This window comes from Sardina pilchardus, chromosome 24 (assembly GCF_963854185.1).
Source record: "Sardina pilchardus chromosome 24, fSarPil1.1, whole genome shotgun sequence".
Taxonomy (NCBI): domain Eukaryota; kingdom Metazoa; phylum Chordata; class Actinopteri; order Clupeiformes; family Clupeidae; genus Sardina; species Sardina pilchardus.
In genome coordinates this window covers 17,403,622-17,425,242 of record NC_085017.1, presented here as the reverse complement: position 1 = coordinate 17,425,242, position 21,621 = coordinate 17,403,622, and the positions used below count along the sequence as shown (strand labels likewise).

At 44.7% G+C, this 21,621-nt stretch overlaps 2 protein-coding genes across 2 annotated transcripts; both read right to left on the bottom strand.

Moving 5' to 3' along the window:
* Positions 1-241: 241 nt before the first annotated feature.
* tcf19l (transcription factor 19 (SC1), like) lies at positions 242-6,194 on the bottom strand. Its single transcript, XM_062529933.1, has 4 exons — positions 6,061-6,194; positions 4,595-5,237; positions 3,173-4,184; positions 242-2,732 (listed from the first exon to the last, which is right to left on the bottom strand). Exons 2-4 carry the CDS (start codon positions 4,869-4,871, stop codon positions 2,390-2,392), a joined length of 1,632 nt encoding a protein of 543 aa, XP_062385917.1. The 5' UTR covers positions 4,872-5,237; positions 6,061-6,194; the 3' UTR covers positions 242-2,389.
* Positions 6,195-6,758: 564 nt separating this feature from the next.
* LOC134073168 (uncharacterized) lies at positions 6,759-21,580 on the bottom strand. The gene is made up of 7 exons (XM_062530152.1): positions 21,559-21,580; positions 21,014-21,283; positions 18,560-18,859; positions 17,929-18,216; positions 15,497-15,675; positions 12,804-12,896; positions 6,759-12,044 (listed from the first exon to the last, which is right to left on the bottom strand). The coding sequence occupies exons 1-7, from the start codon at positions 21,578-21,580 to the stop codon at positions 11,571-11,573; spliced, it is 1,626 nt and encodes a 541-aa protein (XP_062386136.1). The 3' UTR covers positions 6,759-11,570.
* Positions 21,581-21,621: the final 41 nt, after the last annotated feature.

Sequence of the window (21,621 nt, the reverse complement as noted above, 5' to 3'; positions counted from 1 at the left end):
TGTTGTGTAGGTGGGGAAAAAAACTCTACTCTGCTTTATTCTCTCTTAACATTCACCTCTTGTCAGGCATTTGTTAGATTAAACTATTTGCATGACAGTAACCATAATGGATCAGAGAGAGGCTTATAATTTGACAGAACTGGGGGAAACATGCATAATATGAAAATAACCAGGCAGATCCATGAATACTGAGCAGGCGCATAGCTTCTGAAGACATACATTTGCAACACAATCACCTCTCTTTTAAATATTTTATTCAGGCCCTGATTTCCCTCGCACCTCATAGCCCAACACTGTGAAAGGCATGCAGATTACAATGGTTCTGATCCATTTTGGGTAAAGTGAAGACAGTGTGAAATCATAAACACATTCATAGATATAAACCGGCTTAAATCTATCAGTTATAGCAGTACAACAGATTCCTACACATGAGGTTAGCGCCTGCAAAAAGTGGAAGCTTAGGTTAATAAGACGAATGGAAAGAAAAATAAAATATATAATATTTTTGTTTTCCACAAGAAGCTGAATTCCTGACAGCAGATGTGACCTTTAATTAATACCTGCTCCTTATGCTTTTTATATGCATTAATACATCCCATAATACAAACAGAGCACTGGACTGATCTGTAAGAAATGTTATAAAATCTGGTATACAGTTTAGCAAGGGCAGCAAAACACAATGCATTCTTCTGCCCACACAACATCTTGTAGCTTTTGGATTAATTATTACATCTGGTTAGAAAATGGCCTCATAATTTGCACAACCGCAGGGCTTGCTTTAAACGCCAGCGTCAAAGGGCTGTACTCCCACCCCCCCTTTGAACCTTACACGACAGTGTTAAATGGGCCACCCAAAAGTAGTACTCCCAACACATGCACACACACCCACACACATACATACAAATTGTCAGACTGACACGCCAGAGGCAGATGACAAAAAATGTGCTTCCCAAGCCTCACAGTCGTATTGCCTGCCTAAGCAGCCTGGTGCCTACAACTGCATTGAGGGTGTGGTAAACACACGAGTGAGTCACGTCCTCTCAAAGTTCACTGCTTGAAAACTTGAGCACAGCTCCTCTGGTGGCACTCCGTAGGTAAATGCCCACTGAAATTTACAAAGCAATGATGGTAATTTCCCCACAAGGAGTGAACCGCAAAAGTGTTCCATATCAAAGTCTACGATGTGAGGCTCGAGATGAAGTCCTTTAAAGCATCCCAAACGCCACCTTCCGCTGGGCGAGTGATTGATGAGAGTAATTTCCCCAACGCACGCCTGCCGCACGCCATTAAAGTTCAGCCTTAAAATGCCATTTCAGACCATTTCCCAGCAGAAGTCCACGATGGCCTCCTTCCTTTCCTTTTTTTCCCCCAAAGAGGGAGAGGGAATGAGTCTTCAAATGCAGGAGGACGATCCACAAAAGCCTTTTTAAAAAGTCACTTTAATGCATCAGCTCTGCTCCTCCTGCCACTGTAATGATCAGGGTGCTTCTAATGCGGCCGCGTCTGTGCCAGAGTTTTCATCAGTGTTGCCAGGAGCTGGTCCCCTTGAGTGGTTTTCTCTCTCTCTCTCTTTTTCTCGCTCTCTCTCCGGCAGGAAGGAAGCTGCCGCGGAACGCTTTTAAGTCAACACTAAATCAGCCAGCGGAATTCATTAAGAGCTTTATCTGAACCAATTACAGAACTGTGCCCGGGTCAGACAGAGTAGCTGATGGGTACGGTGAGTGACGCTGATGGCTTGTGAGTGAGAGAGTGAGTGTTTGAGTGTGTGTTAGAGATTGAGAGAGAGTGTGTGTGTGTGTGTGTGTGTGTGTGTGTGTGTGTGTGTGTGTGTGTGTGTGTGTGTGTGTGTGTGCATGAGCGCACATTCCTGATTGACCGACACCCAATGTGTGCATGGCCATGGTGACAGGTGAGGTTACACAATTAAGACATTTCTGGATTTTCGAAAAAGGCGTGTGTGCGTGTGTGTGTATTTAGCTAATATATCATTTAACATTAGCGGATGAACGGTTTCACTGATGATAAAGTGGCGGTGTGGTGTGGGTGTGTGGCACCAATGAAATTGGCGCTCAAGTCTGGCAGTCTAAAGCGAAAGGGGCCGTCGTACTGTGTGCATGTTAATGTGCATCCACAGTAGAGTGGGCTGTGAGCACATACAGTAGCACACAGTGTACAAGTCAATGCCATGTTACAGCCACAGGGCATTTTTTAATGTGTAATGTGTCCACATGCACAGTAGCAGTGGGTGGAAGTAGCTGCTCGCAGTAGCCTCTGCGTTTATCAGTGGGGCCGGTCTTTGCTGTATGGAAGCAGGAAGACTTTTGTCTGTTTGCATGTGTGCGTGCGTGTGTGTGTGGGTGGAGAGGTTGAGAGGTGGAGGTGCTAGGACTTAGCGGCAGCCGCAGTGAAAGTCAGCGTTGGGGTCGAGCAGGAGCGAGGGCCGGGCGCAGCGCAGGCAGTCCACGTGGTACCAGCCGTCGCAGTCGTCGCACTGGATCCACTGCACCGTGTCCTGCTGGGGCAGCCGGCAGCGCAGGCCGGCCGCACACGCCTCCGGGCCGCCCGTCTGGGCCCGCTCCTCTTCCTCCTCCTCCTCGTCGTCGTCGTCCGAAGAGGAAGAGGAGGACGAAGAGGAGGAGGAAGAGGAGGACGAGGAGGAGGAGGAGGAGGTAGGGGAGGGGAGAGACTGGCGCGGAGGAAGAGGGTGCTTCCTGGGTCGGCCACGCCGCTTCCTGTAAGAGGGAGGAGGGAAGGAGGGAAGGGTAAACTCGTCACTTGGTATGTACATTTCCAGGGCATTTTATTTCTGATCAATAGAATAGAAGCTACACACATACAAAATGAAAGGTAGACACTTAAGCAGCTCTTCAGATGTGCACTGCAAATTGCACACTGGCACTCAGAATGCCTGAGTCCTAGGAAGGATCCATGGGAGTAAATGGAACATCTCTACAAGGCAATAGTGCATACTTTTGTGTTGTTGTTTTCAAAAATAAACATGACAGAGCCTGTTCTAACCGCACCTAAAAAATATGCCCTTAACCGACGAGGCATTACAGTAATCTGATTTAGTTACATTAGGTGTGATTCATTTGTAAAGAAGCCCGGGAATGGCAATCCCATTCAGTTTTAAGGGTAAACAGGGAAGTGTTTCCTGAGGGAGGTGACTCACCCTGTAGTAGTGACATGGAAGCGGGAGAACTGGTTCCTCTCCCTGCCTCCTCTGGCCAGCCTTAGGGAGGGCGAGGCCAGGTTGTAGTTCTCTCCTCCCACCACCAGGGGGGAGTACATAGGCGACGGTGCAGACCTCCTGCGGCCCCGCGTCGCCGGAGACAGGCCCTTGGGCTCCCGCTGGCGGAACACGGGGGTGCCGCGGCCGCCGTTGCCACGGCCGCAGGCGGTGTCGGCGCTTGTGCGTCGCATGTGCACGTTGGCGATGATGTGCTGGCCCATCCTGACCTGGCCGTGGTGGTGATTGTTGTGATTGTGATTGTGATGGTGCGCGTGCTTGTCGTAGGTGATGTTGACGTGGGGCCGAGCGGGAGCTCGGGGCTCGGGCTTGGCCAGCGGCGGGTGGAAGACCTCGGACTCGGACTTGTAGAGGCGCCGCCTCTTCCGGCCGCGCAGCCGGGCCTCGCCGACCGACACGGCGTCGCCCTGCTCGTCCGCGCTGTCGTCCTCCAGGAGCACCGTGTGGGCCGACTTGCGGCGGCTCTTGGCCGACGTGCTGCAGGAGGTGGCGGGCGGCGCGGCCGGAGGCGGGGGCGTCGAGGGGGGCATGAGGAAGGTGGGCGTGGGGCCGCCGACGAGGCCGGACGCCGGCGTGGTGGACGTGCTGCCGTCGGCCCGGCGGAAGGTCCAGCAGCTGCCGTTGATCTTGCTCAGGCTGCCGATGGAGTTGAGGATGACGGTGGCGCGCTTGATTGACAGGCGGCTGAGGTCCAGCTGTGGCTCCACCTTGCGCTCCTGACTGGTCCGGATGCGGTTCTGCAGGTCCGAGCTGAAGGAGCCCGCCTTCGGGAGGGTGATGGCGTCGAAATCGAGCGGGCGCACACAGACTTTCTGGAACAGGAAATAGAACTCCGGGCTCCCTTGTTCGGACTGCCCACCAAAAGCGAGGGTGTCACTATCTGAAAGCTCCCATTTAACACCAGGCTGCAGACGTGCATCATTGACCCAGGTTCCTAGAATTAAGTGCAGAAATATTATGTTAAACAAATATTGGATGCGAGTCTGATTAAAAGCACAAAGGGGTGTTGTAATGCAGTGTTTGACCAAAGGACCCAAACATCCTAAGAATGCCATTCGCTCAAGACAAAGGTGACAGGAAATCAGGGCTTCACAAGGGTAGGAGCAGGCTTCACTCAAGAGTTATATTATTTTTAGAGTGCTGACCAAATTATAAGCTACAATTGAAAAACAGGAAAAAAGGCCGCACTATGCATAAATAATCACCATTTATTCCACAGACGCGTTTTGGCGTTCTGCTTTCCGCAGTGTGTACACTACACACTGAGTAAATCAGGGCAAAGGACCCAAACATCCTCAGAATGCCATTAGCTCAAGAGAAATGTGACAGTATATCAGGGCTTACCGTAGCTGCTTCGATCCTTGACCCGCACTGTCCAGCCCTCCTCTCCATTTAGAGCGGTCTCCTTCTCTGCGTGCAGCTCTGCGTGAATGCGAGACACATTGGCGGCATCCAGGGTAACATCGCACAGCTCCGCCGCCCGGCCTAGCCTGAACACTGAATGAGTGAGAGCAGGCCGAAACGTGTACAGGTCCCGGGACGAGTCCGGGAGAGCGCTGCCGTTTGATGAGGAAGAGCCGATTCTCAGCAGCTGAAAGCAGGGCTGCGCTTCTGACAGCATTGCGACTCCCAACAACCCCTCCCGCACCCGATCGAGTCGGCCAGAATAAAGCCCTGAGCTGCGCTCAACTAAATATATGATTGATATTCATTTAAGTACAATGCATTTTATTATGATGGAGAGAAATTGTACTGGTGACAACTTTAAAATAGCGTTTAAAATGCAGATACAACGTTACCCGTGTACATGTCTACTCATGCAAATAACCAACAGGTACCGGTATGTGATAGTTTGATGAAAATAGACTTACAATTACAGTACTATGGCTTGTCTAACTCTCGTTTACTCTACAGAGATTCGGGTTTGTCTGTTGGTCGAAATTAAAATGACAGAAAGTTTGTGTCTTGCCAAGTGACGTCCCTGCACCTGAGAGAAACAGAAGAGGGGAATACAATCTCGTTAAGGGTGACTTGACCTAATAAACCACGAAGGACTGACTAAATGATATTTACTCTACAATTTACAGCTTCGTAGGCACAGTGCAGTATCACGAAACATACTTTAAAAGTTAACATGGAAGGTGAGTGACAGTTAAATGAACTACGATGAATAGATTTGAGAGGACTAATGGCTACTAAACAAACAGTACAAATATAAGACAGGCCGTCGTTGTAATGGCAATACAATCACACTAGAATAGCATGCAAAGAATATGATATACGTTCTATAATATAGAATTATATTACACATAAATCGTGGTTCGTTCAATAGCAATCTGTGTCGTTGCATAATACGTTGACGTTTGTTGTGCGATAACGTTAGGTAGCTAACGTTAACTTTAGCATGGAAAAAAACACCAGATCACCTAACGTAAATGAATAATCTTTAATGTCACTAAGCAATATAACATTGATAATCGTCAGATGCATTGAGATGTAAGGGTGACGACATTTGCAATAGAAAACTATGACCATTTTATGTCGTGAAAGCTATTTGCATGCCAACAGCATATACGAAAAGTACAATAGGAAGTAACGTTAGCTTAGGTGTCCGCAAACAGTAGGACCGCATTGGAAGAATCGGCGCTTAGCTTAGCTCGCTAGCCAACTAACATTGACGCCAGCTAGTACTACTTGTAGAGCTTGTGGTTGGCATAAAAGGCGTCTTGCATAATCACACAAAATATCAATCAAACTACAGTTTTGTTACATTTTACCTACGCAGATATGAGTAACAAGTCACAACATACCTTTTTATTGAGAAGATGGGATTGCAAAATGGGATATTTATACTTGATTGAATCGCTGTTGTCCCCCTTTTTCGCGTCCTTTTCCCAGGAAGTCCTTTGAAATTTGGCGCGCCAGAAAGGCTTCCTTGCGCGAGATTCACGCCACTTCCGTCTCTGGTGTCATAGAATAGTTGACGTTCCGCGAAAACTGACGTTTCAAAATGTCCGAAAGAAATTATTGACGACTTATTGTAAACAATGCAAATTGCATCTTTGTTGTATTTGGTTTTATAACGTAAATCAGACACTGCTGACCTAAAGTCCATGTTGATTTTGGATACGACTGAGGTCAGTATTTCCCTGTCGTTTTGATGGCTGTGGTTATCTGGCAGACGCTTTGTCCAAAATCGTTTAAAACAATAGTTTCAAAATCAAATAATATTTAGAAAATTGCTACAAAAGTAGCCTTTACTACATTAGTAATAATAACAATAACAACACTATCAAATATCATCAGTGGAAATAATGTTTTTATTAACAAAAACCACACGGATATCTGCAGCCATAGCCTACTCTGAAGTACAGTAGGCCTAAAGCAGACATGGGCAGTTGGCTATTAATTTGGCAGGTGCTTTTTATCCAGTGTGAGACTGACTTCAAAGTGAAGGTTCATGCCCACAAACCTTTATAGGAAATACAATAGTCTTGGTAGTTGTCAAAATGATTTTTTATTATAATCTGAATTCATTCATAAAAGAAAGAACATCTTACAAAACTGTGCATGTTAAGCCTAGTATCTTTAAAGAGGCATTTTAATAAATGGAGTCAGTTTACATCAGGAAATTAAAACAAGCATATAAAAGGTAACTATACATGACTGAGAAGTGTTGTCGAGTCAATGATACCATAGTTTTTTTTCTTCTTCAGAATGAGCATATAAGTAGCCTAATCAAAGTCGATTCTAAGCATGTTAAACAAAATTCACAAATAGCCTATACAGACTGAACGGTGAAGAGAACAATATCCTGTCATTGAATCCATGCGTTTAGAGACAGTTTAGGCCTGCTGTTTAGGCCTGCTGTTTAGTTTTTAGACTCAACACTCAAATAGTTCCACAAAGGCATTGACTCTGAATATCTTTTTAATTTTTGGCATCATACATAGGCCTACATCAAACATATTCATATGTGATACCTACGAATGGGCATAGTTCTTTAGGTTAATGCGTGAAACATGAGACTGTAAAGCTATATGATGCTTGCATATTATGGCCTGCAAAATGGAAGAAAAAACATGATTCCACTTGAGGCCTGTCAGTTCAAGCCAGACCTGAGGGGGGCGTGCATGCAACTCACGACTGCCTCCCTTGGGGCATAGAAGCGGTGGAATATTGCATAGCCTTGTACAGTAGCCTACATCTACCATGTTGTTAAACCCGTTGACCATGAAATGCAAGGGCATCTTGTCACTGCACTACACCTGAATGGTCTTGATCTTTCATTGCTTTCTTGGCTGAAATCCAAAGCAGCTTGTACATGTTTCAAGTCCTTTCAGAGGGATGATTTACTCTCTTGTTCTTTGATATATCTCTATTGAATTTTTAATTGCATTTCCTAATCTTCAATGAGACTCCAACTGCCCAATTCAGCCTGAAGGTGTTTAGACAGATTCTGTTCAAAGTGAAAGTATTTTTGTCCTGATGAAAATAGGATGAACACACTTGTGACGACTGCGACTCAAGGGGTAAATGAGTGCATTTTTGTCAACTTGAATTGCTGTATAGTACCATTGACACCGACGCAAACTTCCCAGAACACATGGACAGAAACCAATACCTACAGTGCAATGCATGGTGGCTGCTGTCTATCAGGCAAATTACGGTTCAGCATGCTGGATTAAGTCTTTAGTATATGTCGGAGCTATAGGACAGCATTTCAAAAAAGATTAAAGGAGCATAGTAAAAGTCATAGCTGTAGCAGTACTCTTAGTTATGATGTACTTTTTTGTCTGGTAATATTAAAATAAAATAAATAAAAAAACATTCTCTTGCGGAAATTATGAGTTCACGTCGTGGATGTTGATGAGATGGTTTACAATATGCTTTGAGGATTAAGTGCATAATGTATAGTTAAGATGACAAACAGGGATAAGAGATAAGACAGAGAAAGAAAGATAAAGACAGTGGGGAAAAAAATATGTGTGCTTTCTCATTCTGTCTTAGGGGGTCTCTCAGAATTCCTCCTGCCTCACTGGTGATGTCAGATTAAATAATTCAATAAAATGCAACAGCCATAGAATAGAAAATTGTCTTGCATTAGCCTTGCATTAAGAAAGACCACTACTACTGGCATGCACTGTTTGTATTTACACGAGTGAAGACCAGGGCTGTGGTTATGTGGTGGTGACGTGGGTTTACACTAATTGTGCTTCACTGCATGATGCATCTACCCTGTGTAAGTTGCGTGCCATTGATTTCTGCTGCTCTATTGCTATTAAGTCCACTAAAGTCGGGTTTGACTCCTCCATATACAGTATACTAAAACAGGAATGGGATAGATCGGATTGGATGTTGCACAATTTAGGCACTGATATCTGGGTTGGTTTCTCATGTGGTAGCCTTTAGAGTATAAGCTACTGTATCATTCAACCTTATCCTGCTTGAAAGTATTACCGCAAATCACTAATAGAAAATGAGATTAAAGCAAATAAGTACAGATGATCATTTACTTGACTGTACTACCACTATACCTGTTAGATTTTCAAGTTAGATTAATGCCCAGGATTGATTACAACATAGCTAATTTTAGAACTATAATCAAACTTTTAGCACATATTTACATACTATAGCTGCTACATCGTTTCAAAAATTGTTAGTTTTGAGAAAAAAAGGCTACTCTTCATTCTATTTGTGCTTTTTTCATTAAGACCTCACACATGCAGTCCTATAGTGCTCTCTGTTGATCTCCTCCACAGACATCAGATAAGTTATGAGGTAGAATTATTCCCCACAGATCTTACTCGTACTTACTTCTCTAGTGCGCTCGGCCTTCCGACGGCCCATGTGACGCTACCACTCTGCGTTTAGAGGCCCGCTATATAAGTCTCGCACCCTCATAATCACCCATGTTTGTCATTCATCTGCATACAAAACTTTTCTGACAGTGCAGATGTGATGGCGTTGGGAAGAGCAGGGGAGGGAGGTGGGCGGTGGGGAGCATCCACAAGAGAGACTGGGAATGACTCTGGCCTTGGGCAAGTGGTTCACTTGCTGCCAAGCTGAGTCTCGTTTGTCAGGGCTATTCCTCCATGGATGGATGGAGAGAGAGAATGCTCTCCTCCGCAGCTGCTACTAGATCAAATGGAGCTGATGAGGGAAGTCTGAGATTATGTGAGATGGCACTCTGTGTTGTGACTGTGTTGGCTAAGGAACACATGCATATATCAACCAAAAATAGATAATGTGTCTGTCAACCTCTGTGAATAATCTCGGGCCTCTGGGGGCATTCTCGACTGTGTAGTGGTTGAAAGATGCCAGTGGTAAGAAAAACTGAAATGACAGGTGGGAAGAAAAAAGGCTTCTGATCATTAAAATGTAGCTGTCACGCTGATGCAGTGTTGGTTTATCAACTACAGGCAGACTTCTACAAATACTGTTTTAGGCGTGAGCATGAAATGTGTTAAATGCAACAAACTCTACCACACTATGCAGTTAATGGGGCTCATTCAAAAGACTAAATCAATTCATCATTTGTATGCCAATTTTGCCAGCCACCACCAGTGTACAAGCATTGACGTAATATGAGCATTCCCTCCGCTATACATCGACATTCAGTTGTTCCCACACAAGTTCCCCACATACATTCAGCACTCCTAGAGGGGGTGAATTCTGACATACACTTCCATTTAGTCGTCTAAACTGAAAGTGGAGCTCTTCTGGGGGCATGCAAAGAACTCTGCAACGGCTCCACAGAGTATTAGACAGACAGATTACCTTTGGCGTGGTCTGCCCCCGAACTGAGTGGACAAACTGTCAGTCACTTGTCAAGTTCGCCTGTCAGTCTCCACTTAGTTCAAGTCATCGAGACCGGTGTGAAGAAATCCACGGGCGAATGTGTCCGTCCTGCCTTCTACTGACACTCCCTCCCTTCTCTCACTGTTGTGGAAGTGTGAGCGGGGAGTGACCAGCACCTAGGACGGTGACACTCTCTGCAGGCTCCCATAGCTGTAGCTCCAAACGTGCTGAGCCGGACAGATGAGGTGACTGATGACCTATCCAGCGGGGGATAGCATCAGAGAACCGATGCCATCCTTGATGGATGAGCTCAAAAAACATGTGAAACGAAGCGACAAAAAAAAAAAGCAGAAGATGGACGGTCTGGAGTAAAGGGAAAGCTGCCAAGGTCTGCCTTGTTCCGTCTGTCTTTTTTCCCTCTCGTTCTCATTCTCTCTCGTTCCGTCACACGTACATGTCAGCCCTGGGATAAAGTGCTTAGAGTAGCGGAGCCTCTGGTCTACCCGTACACAGGTGCCAAAGGGGCTGCTGCTGCAACCATTCACAGAGCTGTAGCCTCAGAGAAAGACAGAAAGGCCTACACTCTCTGCCGACCTACACTCACTGCCGAACCATTCATTTCCTGCTCTGTGGTGGGGGAAAGCATACATTATGGATGGGCTCTCAGGTGGAGCTGGGGGAAGCTTGTGCATTTCTGAGATGGGGAAAAGAGCACATTTCCATATCCAGACTGCTTCCAAATTACCTCATACAGGGATGTATAGTATGTCTAGATTTCAGGGTATTGCTTTATTTGTGTTCGGGGTTTTCGGCCTGATATTCCTAAAATGATTGATTCAAATGGTTTCAGTTTTTTTTTATGTTTTTATGGATTATGAATGCTTGTACTCAAAATTAAGATTTATGTCTATTGTGGCTATGAGTAATGGATTTTTACATGATTTATTTGGTCATTTCAATTAAAGGGAATGGATTTTTATGCAATTATGTCGGGTAACCCCTGATTTTTAAAATGTATTTTAGGTATACCTTCAATGTTAATTATTATTTATACATATTTATACAAAACTTTCAAGTTTGTGACTGTTTGTCCAAGAGACTTGCATGCACTACAGTCATTCCAAACTAGTCTTTTGCTCTTGGTCAGCTGAGACATCTCGACTGAATCTAATTCAAATGCATGCATTGTGCAAAAACATGTTTAACGCTCATGTGTTTCTTAGAAGTTAGGTGAGTTCAGTTGGAATATTTTTTTTTAGTTGTTCCTCTGGGTTAGGGTTTAGCTCAGACTTTAGCGCTAAGCATTTGTTAAATCGAAACGTGTCCAAATATGAAAAGTAACATGGATGGCCCTTACGCCTCCAGCAAAACAAGCAGTAATGACTAGCCTATATAGTTGCATGTTAGGAGTGTTTGAGTAGAGATTGTCAAGGTGTTAAGTGGTTAGTGGTTGTGTAGATACATTTCTATTTTTTCCCTCTTTTCTCTCTGTGGTGTTTCTACTGTACAAAGTTGCTCCTCAAGTTGTGGCATTCTCAACAGCAACAGCACCAGATGGTGTGGAGGCTGCTTCGCCTGCAGGGGGCGCATCTGCGCTGGGCTCTTTAGCTGGGCTACCAGCAGGGGGCGGGATCACAACGCCATCCACCTCGGGGCCCCTGGGGGCCGAATCCGGGGCGTCGGTCTCCATGAGGTTACCGTCGGGCTGGCCGTTGGCCTTGGGCAGGCTGGCGGGACTGCCGCTCAGGATGGAGTCGGGGGTGCGCGAGTTGCTCTCGGTGCCCTCGGCGATGGTGGGCTGCGCGGTCACGAAGCCGTCGGAGTGGACCGAGTCGAGGAGCGGCTTGTGGGAGCCGTAGGTCATGGGCATGTCCGTGTCGCTGTCCAGCGGGAGCCCGGAGGAGGTGAATTCCACCCCGGAGTCACTCATCTCCAGGAAGTTCTTGTCAGAGAAGAGGCTTTCATAGCGGCCAGCCTTGGACACCTCAAGACCCTGGTCAAAGACAGAGCAAATTGTTGGAGACCACAACTATAATGACTAGATGCAGTAGCTTTCTGTACCAGGTAAGTCTTTAGATTGCCTATAATTTAAGGATTTTTCTGGTTACAGTTCTGAACAATCTATATACAGCAATTGTATAAGATTCAATTCTTGTGATTCACTGTACTACAGCAGTTTCAGTCAATAATGGAAATGTGCCTGGTACATCTAGATCAGAGGTTCCCAAACTTTTACCCCCGTGTACCACCCTCTACGTCCTGACTCGGCTCACGTACCCCCACCATCCGACACATTAAAAAGTAACACGCATTCCAGGCATCATGTTTAATAAAAAAAAATGTTTTAATTGAAACGTAGCCTATAGGGTTTACAAATGATTTCCTTTAAAGTCATGTTTCCATATTATTTCAACCCGATTCAAAATGATCTATTTATTCATGAATTAATTACAGAACATTTGAAAAGTTAATTTTTAACTCCTTTCCGCAGCCCTTTTCATCTCGCGTATCCTAGAAGCAACTCGCGCACCACAGTTTAGGAATCTCCGGTCTAGATTAATCATCCCGTAATAGTGGGGGAATTATGGTACACAGTATCACTGTAAATAGTTTTAGAAAAGATTATTTTAATCTGCTTGTTCAGCATATCTATGAAGTGTTGTAATCCTTAATCGCAAACATACACTTGACAGAGTAAAGCGCAACCATCTTGTGGTGTGCAGAGTGCTGACATACAGTCAGAGTGGCCCACCTTGATTTCAACCTCTGTGTTGTCCGTGTTCTGGTCCCACTGCGACTGGGTGATAGAGTCCTCAGTGAATCTTGTGTAGGCGTCATGAACCACCTGCAAACCATGACACGATGACCATCAACGTCGGTTAAAAACTCAAATCATTGTGGCCCTATAAGCTATGAAACTGCCACCAACTCAGGTCGGCCAGGTCATGTGAAGGCTGACCAGAGAGGCACACACAAGAAGCACAACACACGTACCCCACACACCGAGCTCCGTTGGATACTGAAAATCTTACGAGGAGATATATATTGCAACACTGTGGTTTCCAGTAACCACTAAGAGCATAAGTGACTTGAGAGGTCAAATATTACATTTAGTATATTGCTACCACATTATCCCCAGCAGGCTCCATTCAGAGACCTGTTCAAACACCGAAATCTCCCTAAATATCACCATGCTTCCAAGGAAACGAGCTATTTATTAGTTAGTGTGAGTTGGCTGGCATGTGCTACTATCAAACTACGTATTTGAGACCTTCACATTGTCACAATATATATGCACATACACACCAAAAACCCACACAAAATTCCAAACACAGGACAAAATCAAACAGACACAGTAACACAGACAAACAAAACAAGACAATCGCTTACGGGGCTGATACACAATTATAAATTCTCCTTTTTTTCGGCCATTAGCTCAAGTTGTGTTGTTGTTGATGTTGTTTCACGCACCTGTTTGTCTATCACTGAGTCAAAGCAGATGTCTTTCTGGGAGTGTTATCTATTAAGCTGATTATCAGACCTCCCCAACTTGTCTGCCAGGTTTTTTGAAAACATAATTTGCAGATATGGAGTCTTTTTGAATGTTTACAATTAAGTTCGGGAAGGTTAGAGGCATTGGCAGACACTTATTTAGGCAGTCAATTAATTGTGAAGAGGCATTCAAATATCAATAAATCTCTGCTGCCGTCTTCGAGCAGGTGGAGTTCTGAGATGAGAAAAATGAGAATTTTTAAGTAGTCGTGATCAGCCTCTTTTAGACGTTTTAACGTCCCCAAGCCACAGACCATTATAGATAATCACACAGACAGACACACACACACACACACACACACACACACATACACACGCACACACACACACACACACATAAACACACTCTCTCAAAAACAGAAATGTTTGTTCTCTCATGAACACGCAGACAGGTGGGAAGAGCTTCAAACAGCAATAAACACAAATTAGCACACGTATGCATACAAAACACACATCCACATAGTACATGATTACCTTACCACTGTCCAAACTATACTAATAGGTCATATGTGCATGTGTGTTTGCAAAGGGAACGGAACCTTAAGGAACTTATAACACATCTGTATGCCTATTTGTACCATAGCTTCAACTGCAGGGGTTGCTGAACGAAACGCCTGCAGTTCACCATATTATGCTGCATTAGTCAATTTTCTTTTCGGTAGAAATCGAGATTCGAGAGATGCCAGGAGATGAGAGGAGAGAGGGAACCATGAACAGATGGATGGCACAGACTAAGAACCACCGATGGAGAGGGGAATGGGGAAGGCCGGAGGTATACGCAACAAGGGCAACTTCACATTGACAAAGAAAAAACCCATCGCCATATATAGCATTAGTACAAACATCGAATACAGATCCGTGGACTTAGCAGCACTATGGGAGAGAGAGACAGCCGCACGCAAGGACTCTCACCGGACGGAAGCTCCACCAGCCGCGCCTTTAAGAGGGGAGAGATGCAACGCAAGGCAAACCATTAACTAGCTTCCTGCTGCAGAGAGCTGTGGAGTGAAGTCATTTCACAAGCAAGCGCCCACACACACACACACACACACGCATGCATGCATATGCACACGCAAACATACATTACACACTCACACACACACACACACACACGCACACATACGCACACACACACACACACACACACACACACCAGCATCTCCTCCTCAGCCAAAAGAGGCCACATGCATACATACATGCACAAACATGAAGATCTCTCTCTCTCTCTCTCTCTCTCTCTCTCTCTCACACACACACACACACACACTTACATTGACGTGTAGATATGAGCATGATTGTGATGGTCATTGGAAAAACACAAAGTCTAGCAGGTTTACATAACATTCCATTCTAGATATCATGGCAGAGAGATTTCAGCCGTGTAGCTGCTATTTGACTAGTCTGTGAAATAGCTTTAGTGATTGAGACAAATAGTGCAATGAGATTTGTTCTATACCCATCAATCCAACATCTCTTACATTGAAACTGTACGGGATGTCCACTTGAGGTCAACAGTGAGGACACTCACAACAACATACAGTAGACAACACTAACAGGTAGACACGCAGACACTTAAACAACAACGTATCTGCTAAGATCAAACCCCTCTCTGTTCAGTAGAGTGACACAGTGGCGCTACAGCCATTGTCTGACCATATTGTTTCAGTCCATAGGGATGCTATTTAACACCAAAATAAATTGCTTTGACAGCATTGGCTCGCATAACAGTGGTCACTAACCTTGGCACTGTGTCATTGCTTGGGTCATGATAAACACTTATCAGCAATAACAGACTGCATACTATTATAATGCGATATTTTCCATATACTGTATATATCATAACGGCGTTTGTGGTTGGCAGGCAAAAAGCTGTGTTGGCAGGCGGCCGTTTACCTGTCGGAAGGTGTCTCCCTCCGCTTTGCCAGCCTGCTGGGCGATGAGGGTGATCTTTCTGGCCTTCTCAGCCCGGCGACGCACATTGATCTGGCAGGAGAGCAGGCACACCAGCAGTAGCAAAACCACCAGGCCCAGCATGGCGAGGATAGCCACGGTCAGAGGAGGAAGCTTGTAGGCTGAGAGGGCCCAGGAGAGAGGGAGAGAAAGAGAGAGACAGAGAGACAGAGAGAGAGAGACAGAGATAGGGAGAGAAAACAGATAATGTCAGAGTGAATACAAGGGGAAATATTTTTTAGAGTTAAAGTGTGGTAAGAGAAAAATGACTGCCATAAAAAACAACAACTTCATGGAGAGGAAGATGTAAGGAAGAGGAGCGAGAGAGAAGGTAAAGGTTTAATGACAGGGCAGGCCAGAGTCAGATTAATTGTTGGGAATGGAGTTGAGGCAAAAAAAGATGTGAATACAAGGAAGAAACTGCCGCTTAAAAAAAATGAAGATTAGAACACAAAGCAGAAGTGAGTAAAATGAAATTGTGAGAGAAAAAAATGAGTTCTGGAATATGAAATTGCGAGAAAAAAAAAAGACTTCTGGAAGATGAAATTTCAGCAGGAGAATAAGTCAGGAAGTGAGAGCGTAATAAATAGGCCCGGACAGAATGAGGACATTAGAGTGAGAATGAGACCGAGACATAAAAGGCTGTAAATCCAGATCCTAATGCATGTTAAGTCCTGCTCAAGACTCTGCCATCTCTCCTCTCTCGTTCTCGACCTCTCTACCTCATCTGCTCATGTGCAGCATGGCCATGCTTATAACGAGCAGCAACTGCCTGAGCCAAAGAGGCTATCCGATGAGACCTGGGCCTGCTTACATATTGTTGTGTCTCCTAAATAATGTTACCTCATATTCAACTTCTCTTAGACAGCACTCAGCGCTATATCAATTACATATGAAAGACAAATTTCTTTAATTTCATGTCGTGTTAATACAGTACAATTGTGCTTGTTTATGGTTCTTAGCAGATGCTTTTGTGGGGAAATTTCCAGTAATTATACAACACTCTAGCTGTTAAATGTCTAAATGTCTACTTGGGTTGTTGTTGTCCAACTGGCTACACTTTAAAGAAATTTAGACTTCAAGGACAGTCAAGGAGTAATTTTGGGTTTCTCCTGTCCATGACCTCTGAGGTCAACCGCCTCAGGGAGTCTGGAGTCTTAACAGTTTTCTTTCATTAGCTTTCTTTGTCATGACGGCTTTTTTCTTTACTATGTAATCCACCAAGAACACCCTGTTAGGCCATAAACAATGGCTCACCAAGGATGATTGTGTGTTAGTAACCTCCGGTGTCAAGAATAAAGCTTTGTACAGTACTACTCTGCCATGCGGTCAGCTTGCCTGTATGGTTTACTGTGTTTTTACCATGTTTTTTGTCTAAAGTGGCATATGATATAATGACCTCAATAAACATCACATTAAGGTAAAGAGATAAGTCTTTAGATGCGTTTTAAAGATCATAAAACTATTGCTAGAACAAAGAGCAGTAGGACATTCATTTAATCAACGAGGGATCACAGAAGAAGAGTCTTGAGTTTACAACCATGCAAACTCATTCATTGTTTGTAACAAGACAACTTCAACATTGATGCAACAATACACAATGTTCATTTAAAATCCAATGTTCTCAGTATTTGTGATTTCTAGTCTCTAGTGGGTAGTTCTAGTGTATGTTTCCAGTGTGAGCAGACACTACTCAATATGCAAGATCTTGCTAGCTCTTAGTGCTGAAACAATACTATTGAGGGCATCTAGCTAATTCCTTATAATAGAGCCATCAATACCAAGTTGACCAAAATACACCAAATTGATTTAGTTCGTATATGGTCCCGCGAGGGGCAGATAAGCCACAAGGCCAAAACTCCACGAATCCAGAAGCAATCAATCAACTAATTAAGTATAGTGCATTATCACCAGCACCACGCAACATGGCCCCAATAGTGGGGTGGCTTAGTGAAATTACTGTTGGATAAAAGCACCACATTTTACATGAGGTTTACACAGACACTACAGGTAAACATCCTACCCTTGCCTAGTTGTCTACTCACATTGTCACAGTGAACACCACATCCTAAACTCCATGAATCCAGAAGCAATCAATCAACTAATTAAGTATAGTGCAATATCAGCAGTGAAAATGTTTTGAATACTAAAATATTTTTAAAAGCTAGTACTTCTTCAACTCAAGTAAAATCTTGACATAGCAATGATGAAGATTGAAGACAAATATTACAACATCCACATTTTTTAAATAATAAAAACAACCAATAGAATTTGGTCTTAAAGGTGAAGGATTTTGCTAGAAAAAAAAACACTTTTACAACAAAATGTGATGGTCATACAGGAAATGGTAAAACAGAATTGGATGTTTTACTCACAGTCAACCTCAAGGTGGACTTCAGCCACATGGAAGCCGAGCAGATCCTTCACCCTGAAGGTGCCCATGTCGCTGGCACGGACCTGCTTCAGGTAAACCACGGAACCCTCCACAGAGAGACGTCCATCCAGAACCGGGTCGACGGGAAGCATCAGCTTTCCCTGATTCAAGATGACCCGTTCTTTGCGGTCCGAGTCTCTCGTGTAGACCATGTTGACCTTGTCGGAGCTGAGGTGGAGGTTGATCTTCAGAGTCTTGTCGTATTCCAGATGAATAAAGTTCTGGTGCTCTGAAAAGGAGATCAACATGAATCACTTTGGAATTTGTTTGTGAAATTGGTACTTTCCCCATTGCTATTAGTGACCCAGCGTCTCATACATTTGTGGTCATGGAAATAGAGCTCCAAGTGCATCAGTTGTTCTGAGACTGAGTGACCGAGAGGCCCTTATACTCAACAAAAGACATACGATCGCCACTAACATGAATGTGACTACTTTGTGGGCATAAGGACTAATGAGCCACTTAGCTCTTAATGTTTTTGCTGGGAACCTCTCTCCCTCTAGACCCCATTTCAAACCCCCCCCCCCCCCCCCCCCCCCTATTACTCTGCCCACCCACTCAGTCCTCCTCACCTTTCACACTCAGACAGGTCCTCATCCGGATCTTTCCGTCGCTGTCCAGGATAGTGTAGCTGCCCTCGTCCATGCCCGTCACCCGGTGGAGGGTAACCCACTTGGTGCTGACCGTCAAACGGCCCTTGTACTCGTCCACAGGGGTGGCGGTCTGGTTCAGGAGCACCACGGGGGGAGACTCGGTGGTCTGGTTGATGTGGGCGATGCCGTAGCGGAACTCCAGGGTGATGGGGAGGGTGATGGAGTGGAGCTGGATGTGGTAAGTGTCGCCATACTTCACCGTCTGCTCCAGAGCACAATCTGCAGGGGGAGGAAAAAAAACCAGGTCAAACAGGCACTCAGGAAGGGATTCCGGTGTTTAAGGCTGGTATTTTCGGACCCTCGCGGGAACGTTTCTCGTCACCGAGCATGTCGTTTTTTTCCCGAGCAAAGTTATTTTAGCCCTCAATTTAGAGCAGGCCAGAGCAGGACAAACTGACCCTCCGTCATCTAAGATGCTAGTAACTGCAGCAAGTCCAAACTCATCCTCCGTTTAGAAATGAACAAGGCGGGAATAGGACTCACCTTTTGAATGGATGTTGATAGGCAGATAGTTTAATGGGTGTTGATAGGCAGATAGTTTGATGGATGTTGATAGGCAGATAGTTTAACAGTTGCTGATAGATAGTTTAATGGATGTTGATAGATGTTTACAGTGGCTGTTAATATATAGTTTAATGAATCTTGATGGTGTAAAACTGAAATGTAGTCTATTTGATGCTGATAGGCAGATTGCTTAATGGATGTTGATAGGCTGATAGGTTAATGGATGTTGATGGACAGAATGAACCCTCTAAGCCCCAATGTGACAAACAGCAACACTGATTAAAACAGACTATAGATCCAAGTAGTGTCAAATCTCTCTTTGTTAAAAGCAGATTGTTTAATGGATGTTAAGAGATAATTTAATGGGTGAATGGTTGAAGAAAAGCTTGATGGAAGGTGCCTTATATCCATGCAGAATGGAGAAAGACATAAGCCACGTTTACATGGACACTTCTATTCCGATTAGAAACGGAATAACAGCTCAATCGGAATAAAAATCGTCATATAAACACCTCAATCGGAATGAAAATTTAAACAAAGTTTAAACAAAGTTTCTACGTTAGATATTGAAGCTGAATTAGACACAGACATTTGGTGGAAAGAATAAGAAGGAGAAGAAGAAGAAGATGAAGACTTCGGATAACAGAACAATGCGTTTTCATGCACTGTAACACCAACACATTCTATTTATAGCGCTTTCATGGCACCCAAAGCACTTTACAGTGAAGGGGGAACCTCACTAAACATATTAAGGCTCTGTAGGACAATGAAATCAACATGAGGTGTCACAAACCACCATTTGTGAAGAAATATCACCACTGGCTGTGCCTCTATCGATAAACATCTGTGATGGGATTTCCAGCAAAGGATCCGTCATGCTGTATGAGCAGGTGGACTTTGCTGAATTCTGCTGCCATCTGTCTTCATGCTTAAGTGGCATGCAATAAGAGGGTTGGGAAAAAACATCTGAAGACCTCATGCCTTTGTTTTTCAGCTCTTGGAATACCACTGCAGGGGAGGAACAGGAACAGGAACCTCGCTCTTAACCATCAGATATGAACAATAAGCTGCACATACAGTACAAGGCAGTTACTCATGGCTCTCTGGCAGCAGCAGAGGTGAGAGGAAATCGATCGTGTGACTAATGATTCACTTCACGGCATTATTCAAAAGGTCTCGGCGCTGCAGAAAAAGGGGCAGATGCATGGAAAATCAGGAGCTGCCAAATCCGTCAGCACGCTCGTAACCGCTGGTGTAGCATGGCGGGGTGAGCAGCATGATAAACGCACATTGTTTTGTGTTACACGAGCGGTTTGTATCAGCCAACGCTCATGGTGCCTACCTCTCTCTGCAGCCATTTGTACCAGGTGACTTGGCTCGGGCGAAGCAGACCCCTCCCTCGCAAATCACCACTTCAATTAAAGCGTACGCGCTTCAAGGCCACACCAATGAGCAGTGACACTAATTATGAGCACACGCACACATTGAGTCACTTCAGCCGGAGTTGCCAGCCAGGACAGACTAATTACATCTTCGCAGGAGGTCACAGAAAAGCCAACTCCAAACACATTTGTCCCCAGTGACTTCTTCATGGAGGCCTGGTTGTAAATGAATCGGCTGGGGTGGTAATTGGAAGTGACAGTAACAGCGCTGATGATGTGTCTTCCTTCCTGTCAAACCTCTCCCAGTTTCCAGTCATACAAACATTAAAATGGATAATATTAACATAACCTGAGACATAGTGCATTAAATGGGTAATCTATAAACAACCACACTCCAACACACACAACACAGATATTGTTCAACAAAGATATTACACAAAATAGATGACAAGACGGTGTGTTAGGTGTTATACAGATCTTTTCATACCTCTAACAATGAGTGTGAGGCGGCGAACGTGGGTTGGTGCCTCTGTGTTCTTGATCACGTAGACGCCCTCGTCTTCCTCGCCAACGTCCTCCAGGATGAGGAACTGGGTGTTGAGCTTGGCCCGGGTGTGGACCAACGTCCCATTCTGCATCAGGACCACCTCCGCGTGACCTTTGACCCGCGGCCTGAACACCACCTCGGTGCTGGCCAGCGAGGGCACGCGGATGTCCACATCCTCCCCGAAGAACGCCACCCGATGCTCCTCTTTCGCTGGGAGAGTTTGAAGAAGAAGAAAAAGGCAAAGATGGACAGGCCAGGAGAGGAAAGTGAAAACATTGCTATCACTGATAAAAGCAGAGAAAGACAGGCAGAGAGACAGAGAAATAGAATGATAGACAGAGACAGGGAAGAGGGGGATGTAGAAAGACCAATAAACGACAATAACGACACACTGCATTTTATACAATGCTTTTCACGACACCCAAAGCATTTTACAGCAAAGGGGGGGTTCACCTCACTAACCACTGCCAATGTTTAGCACCCACCTGGGTGATGATCGGCAGCCATTATGTGCCAGAATGCTCACCCAAACACCATCTTGAGATGGA

Coding starts and splice junctions, on each gene's coding strand:
- tcf19l (XM_062529933.1), bottom strand. CDS start 4,871: ATGCTGTCAGAAGCGCAGCCCTGCTTTCAGCTGCTGAGAATCGGCTCT. Junction 4,185..4,594: donor CAAGGATCGAAGCAGCTACG/GTAAGCCCTGAT, acceptor ACTTAATTCTAG/GAACCTGGGTCAATGATGCA. Junction 2,733..3,172: donor TTCCATGTCACTACTACAGG/GTGAGTCACCTC, acceptor TCCCTCTTACAG/GAAGCGGCGTGGCCGACCCA.
- LOC134073168 (XM_062530152.1), bottom strand. CDS start 21,580: ATGGCTGCCGATCATCACCCAG. Junction 18,860..21,013: donor CCTCACACTCATTGTTAGAG/GTATGAAAAGAT, acceptor CTCCCCCTGCAG/ATTGTGCTCTGGAGCAGACG. Junction 12,897..15,496: donor AGGGAGACACCTTCCGACAG/GTAAACGGCCGC, acceptor CATGGTTTGCAG/GTGGTTCATGACGCCTACAC.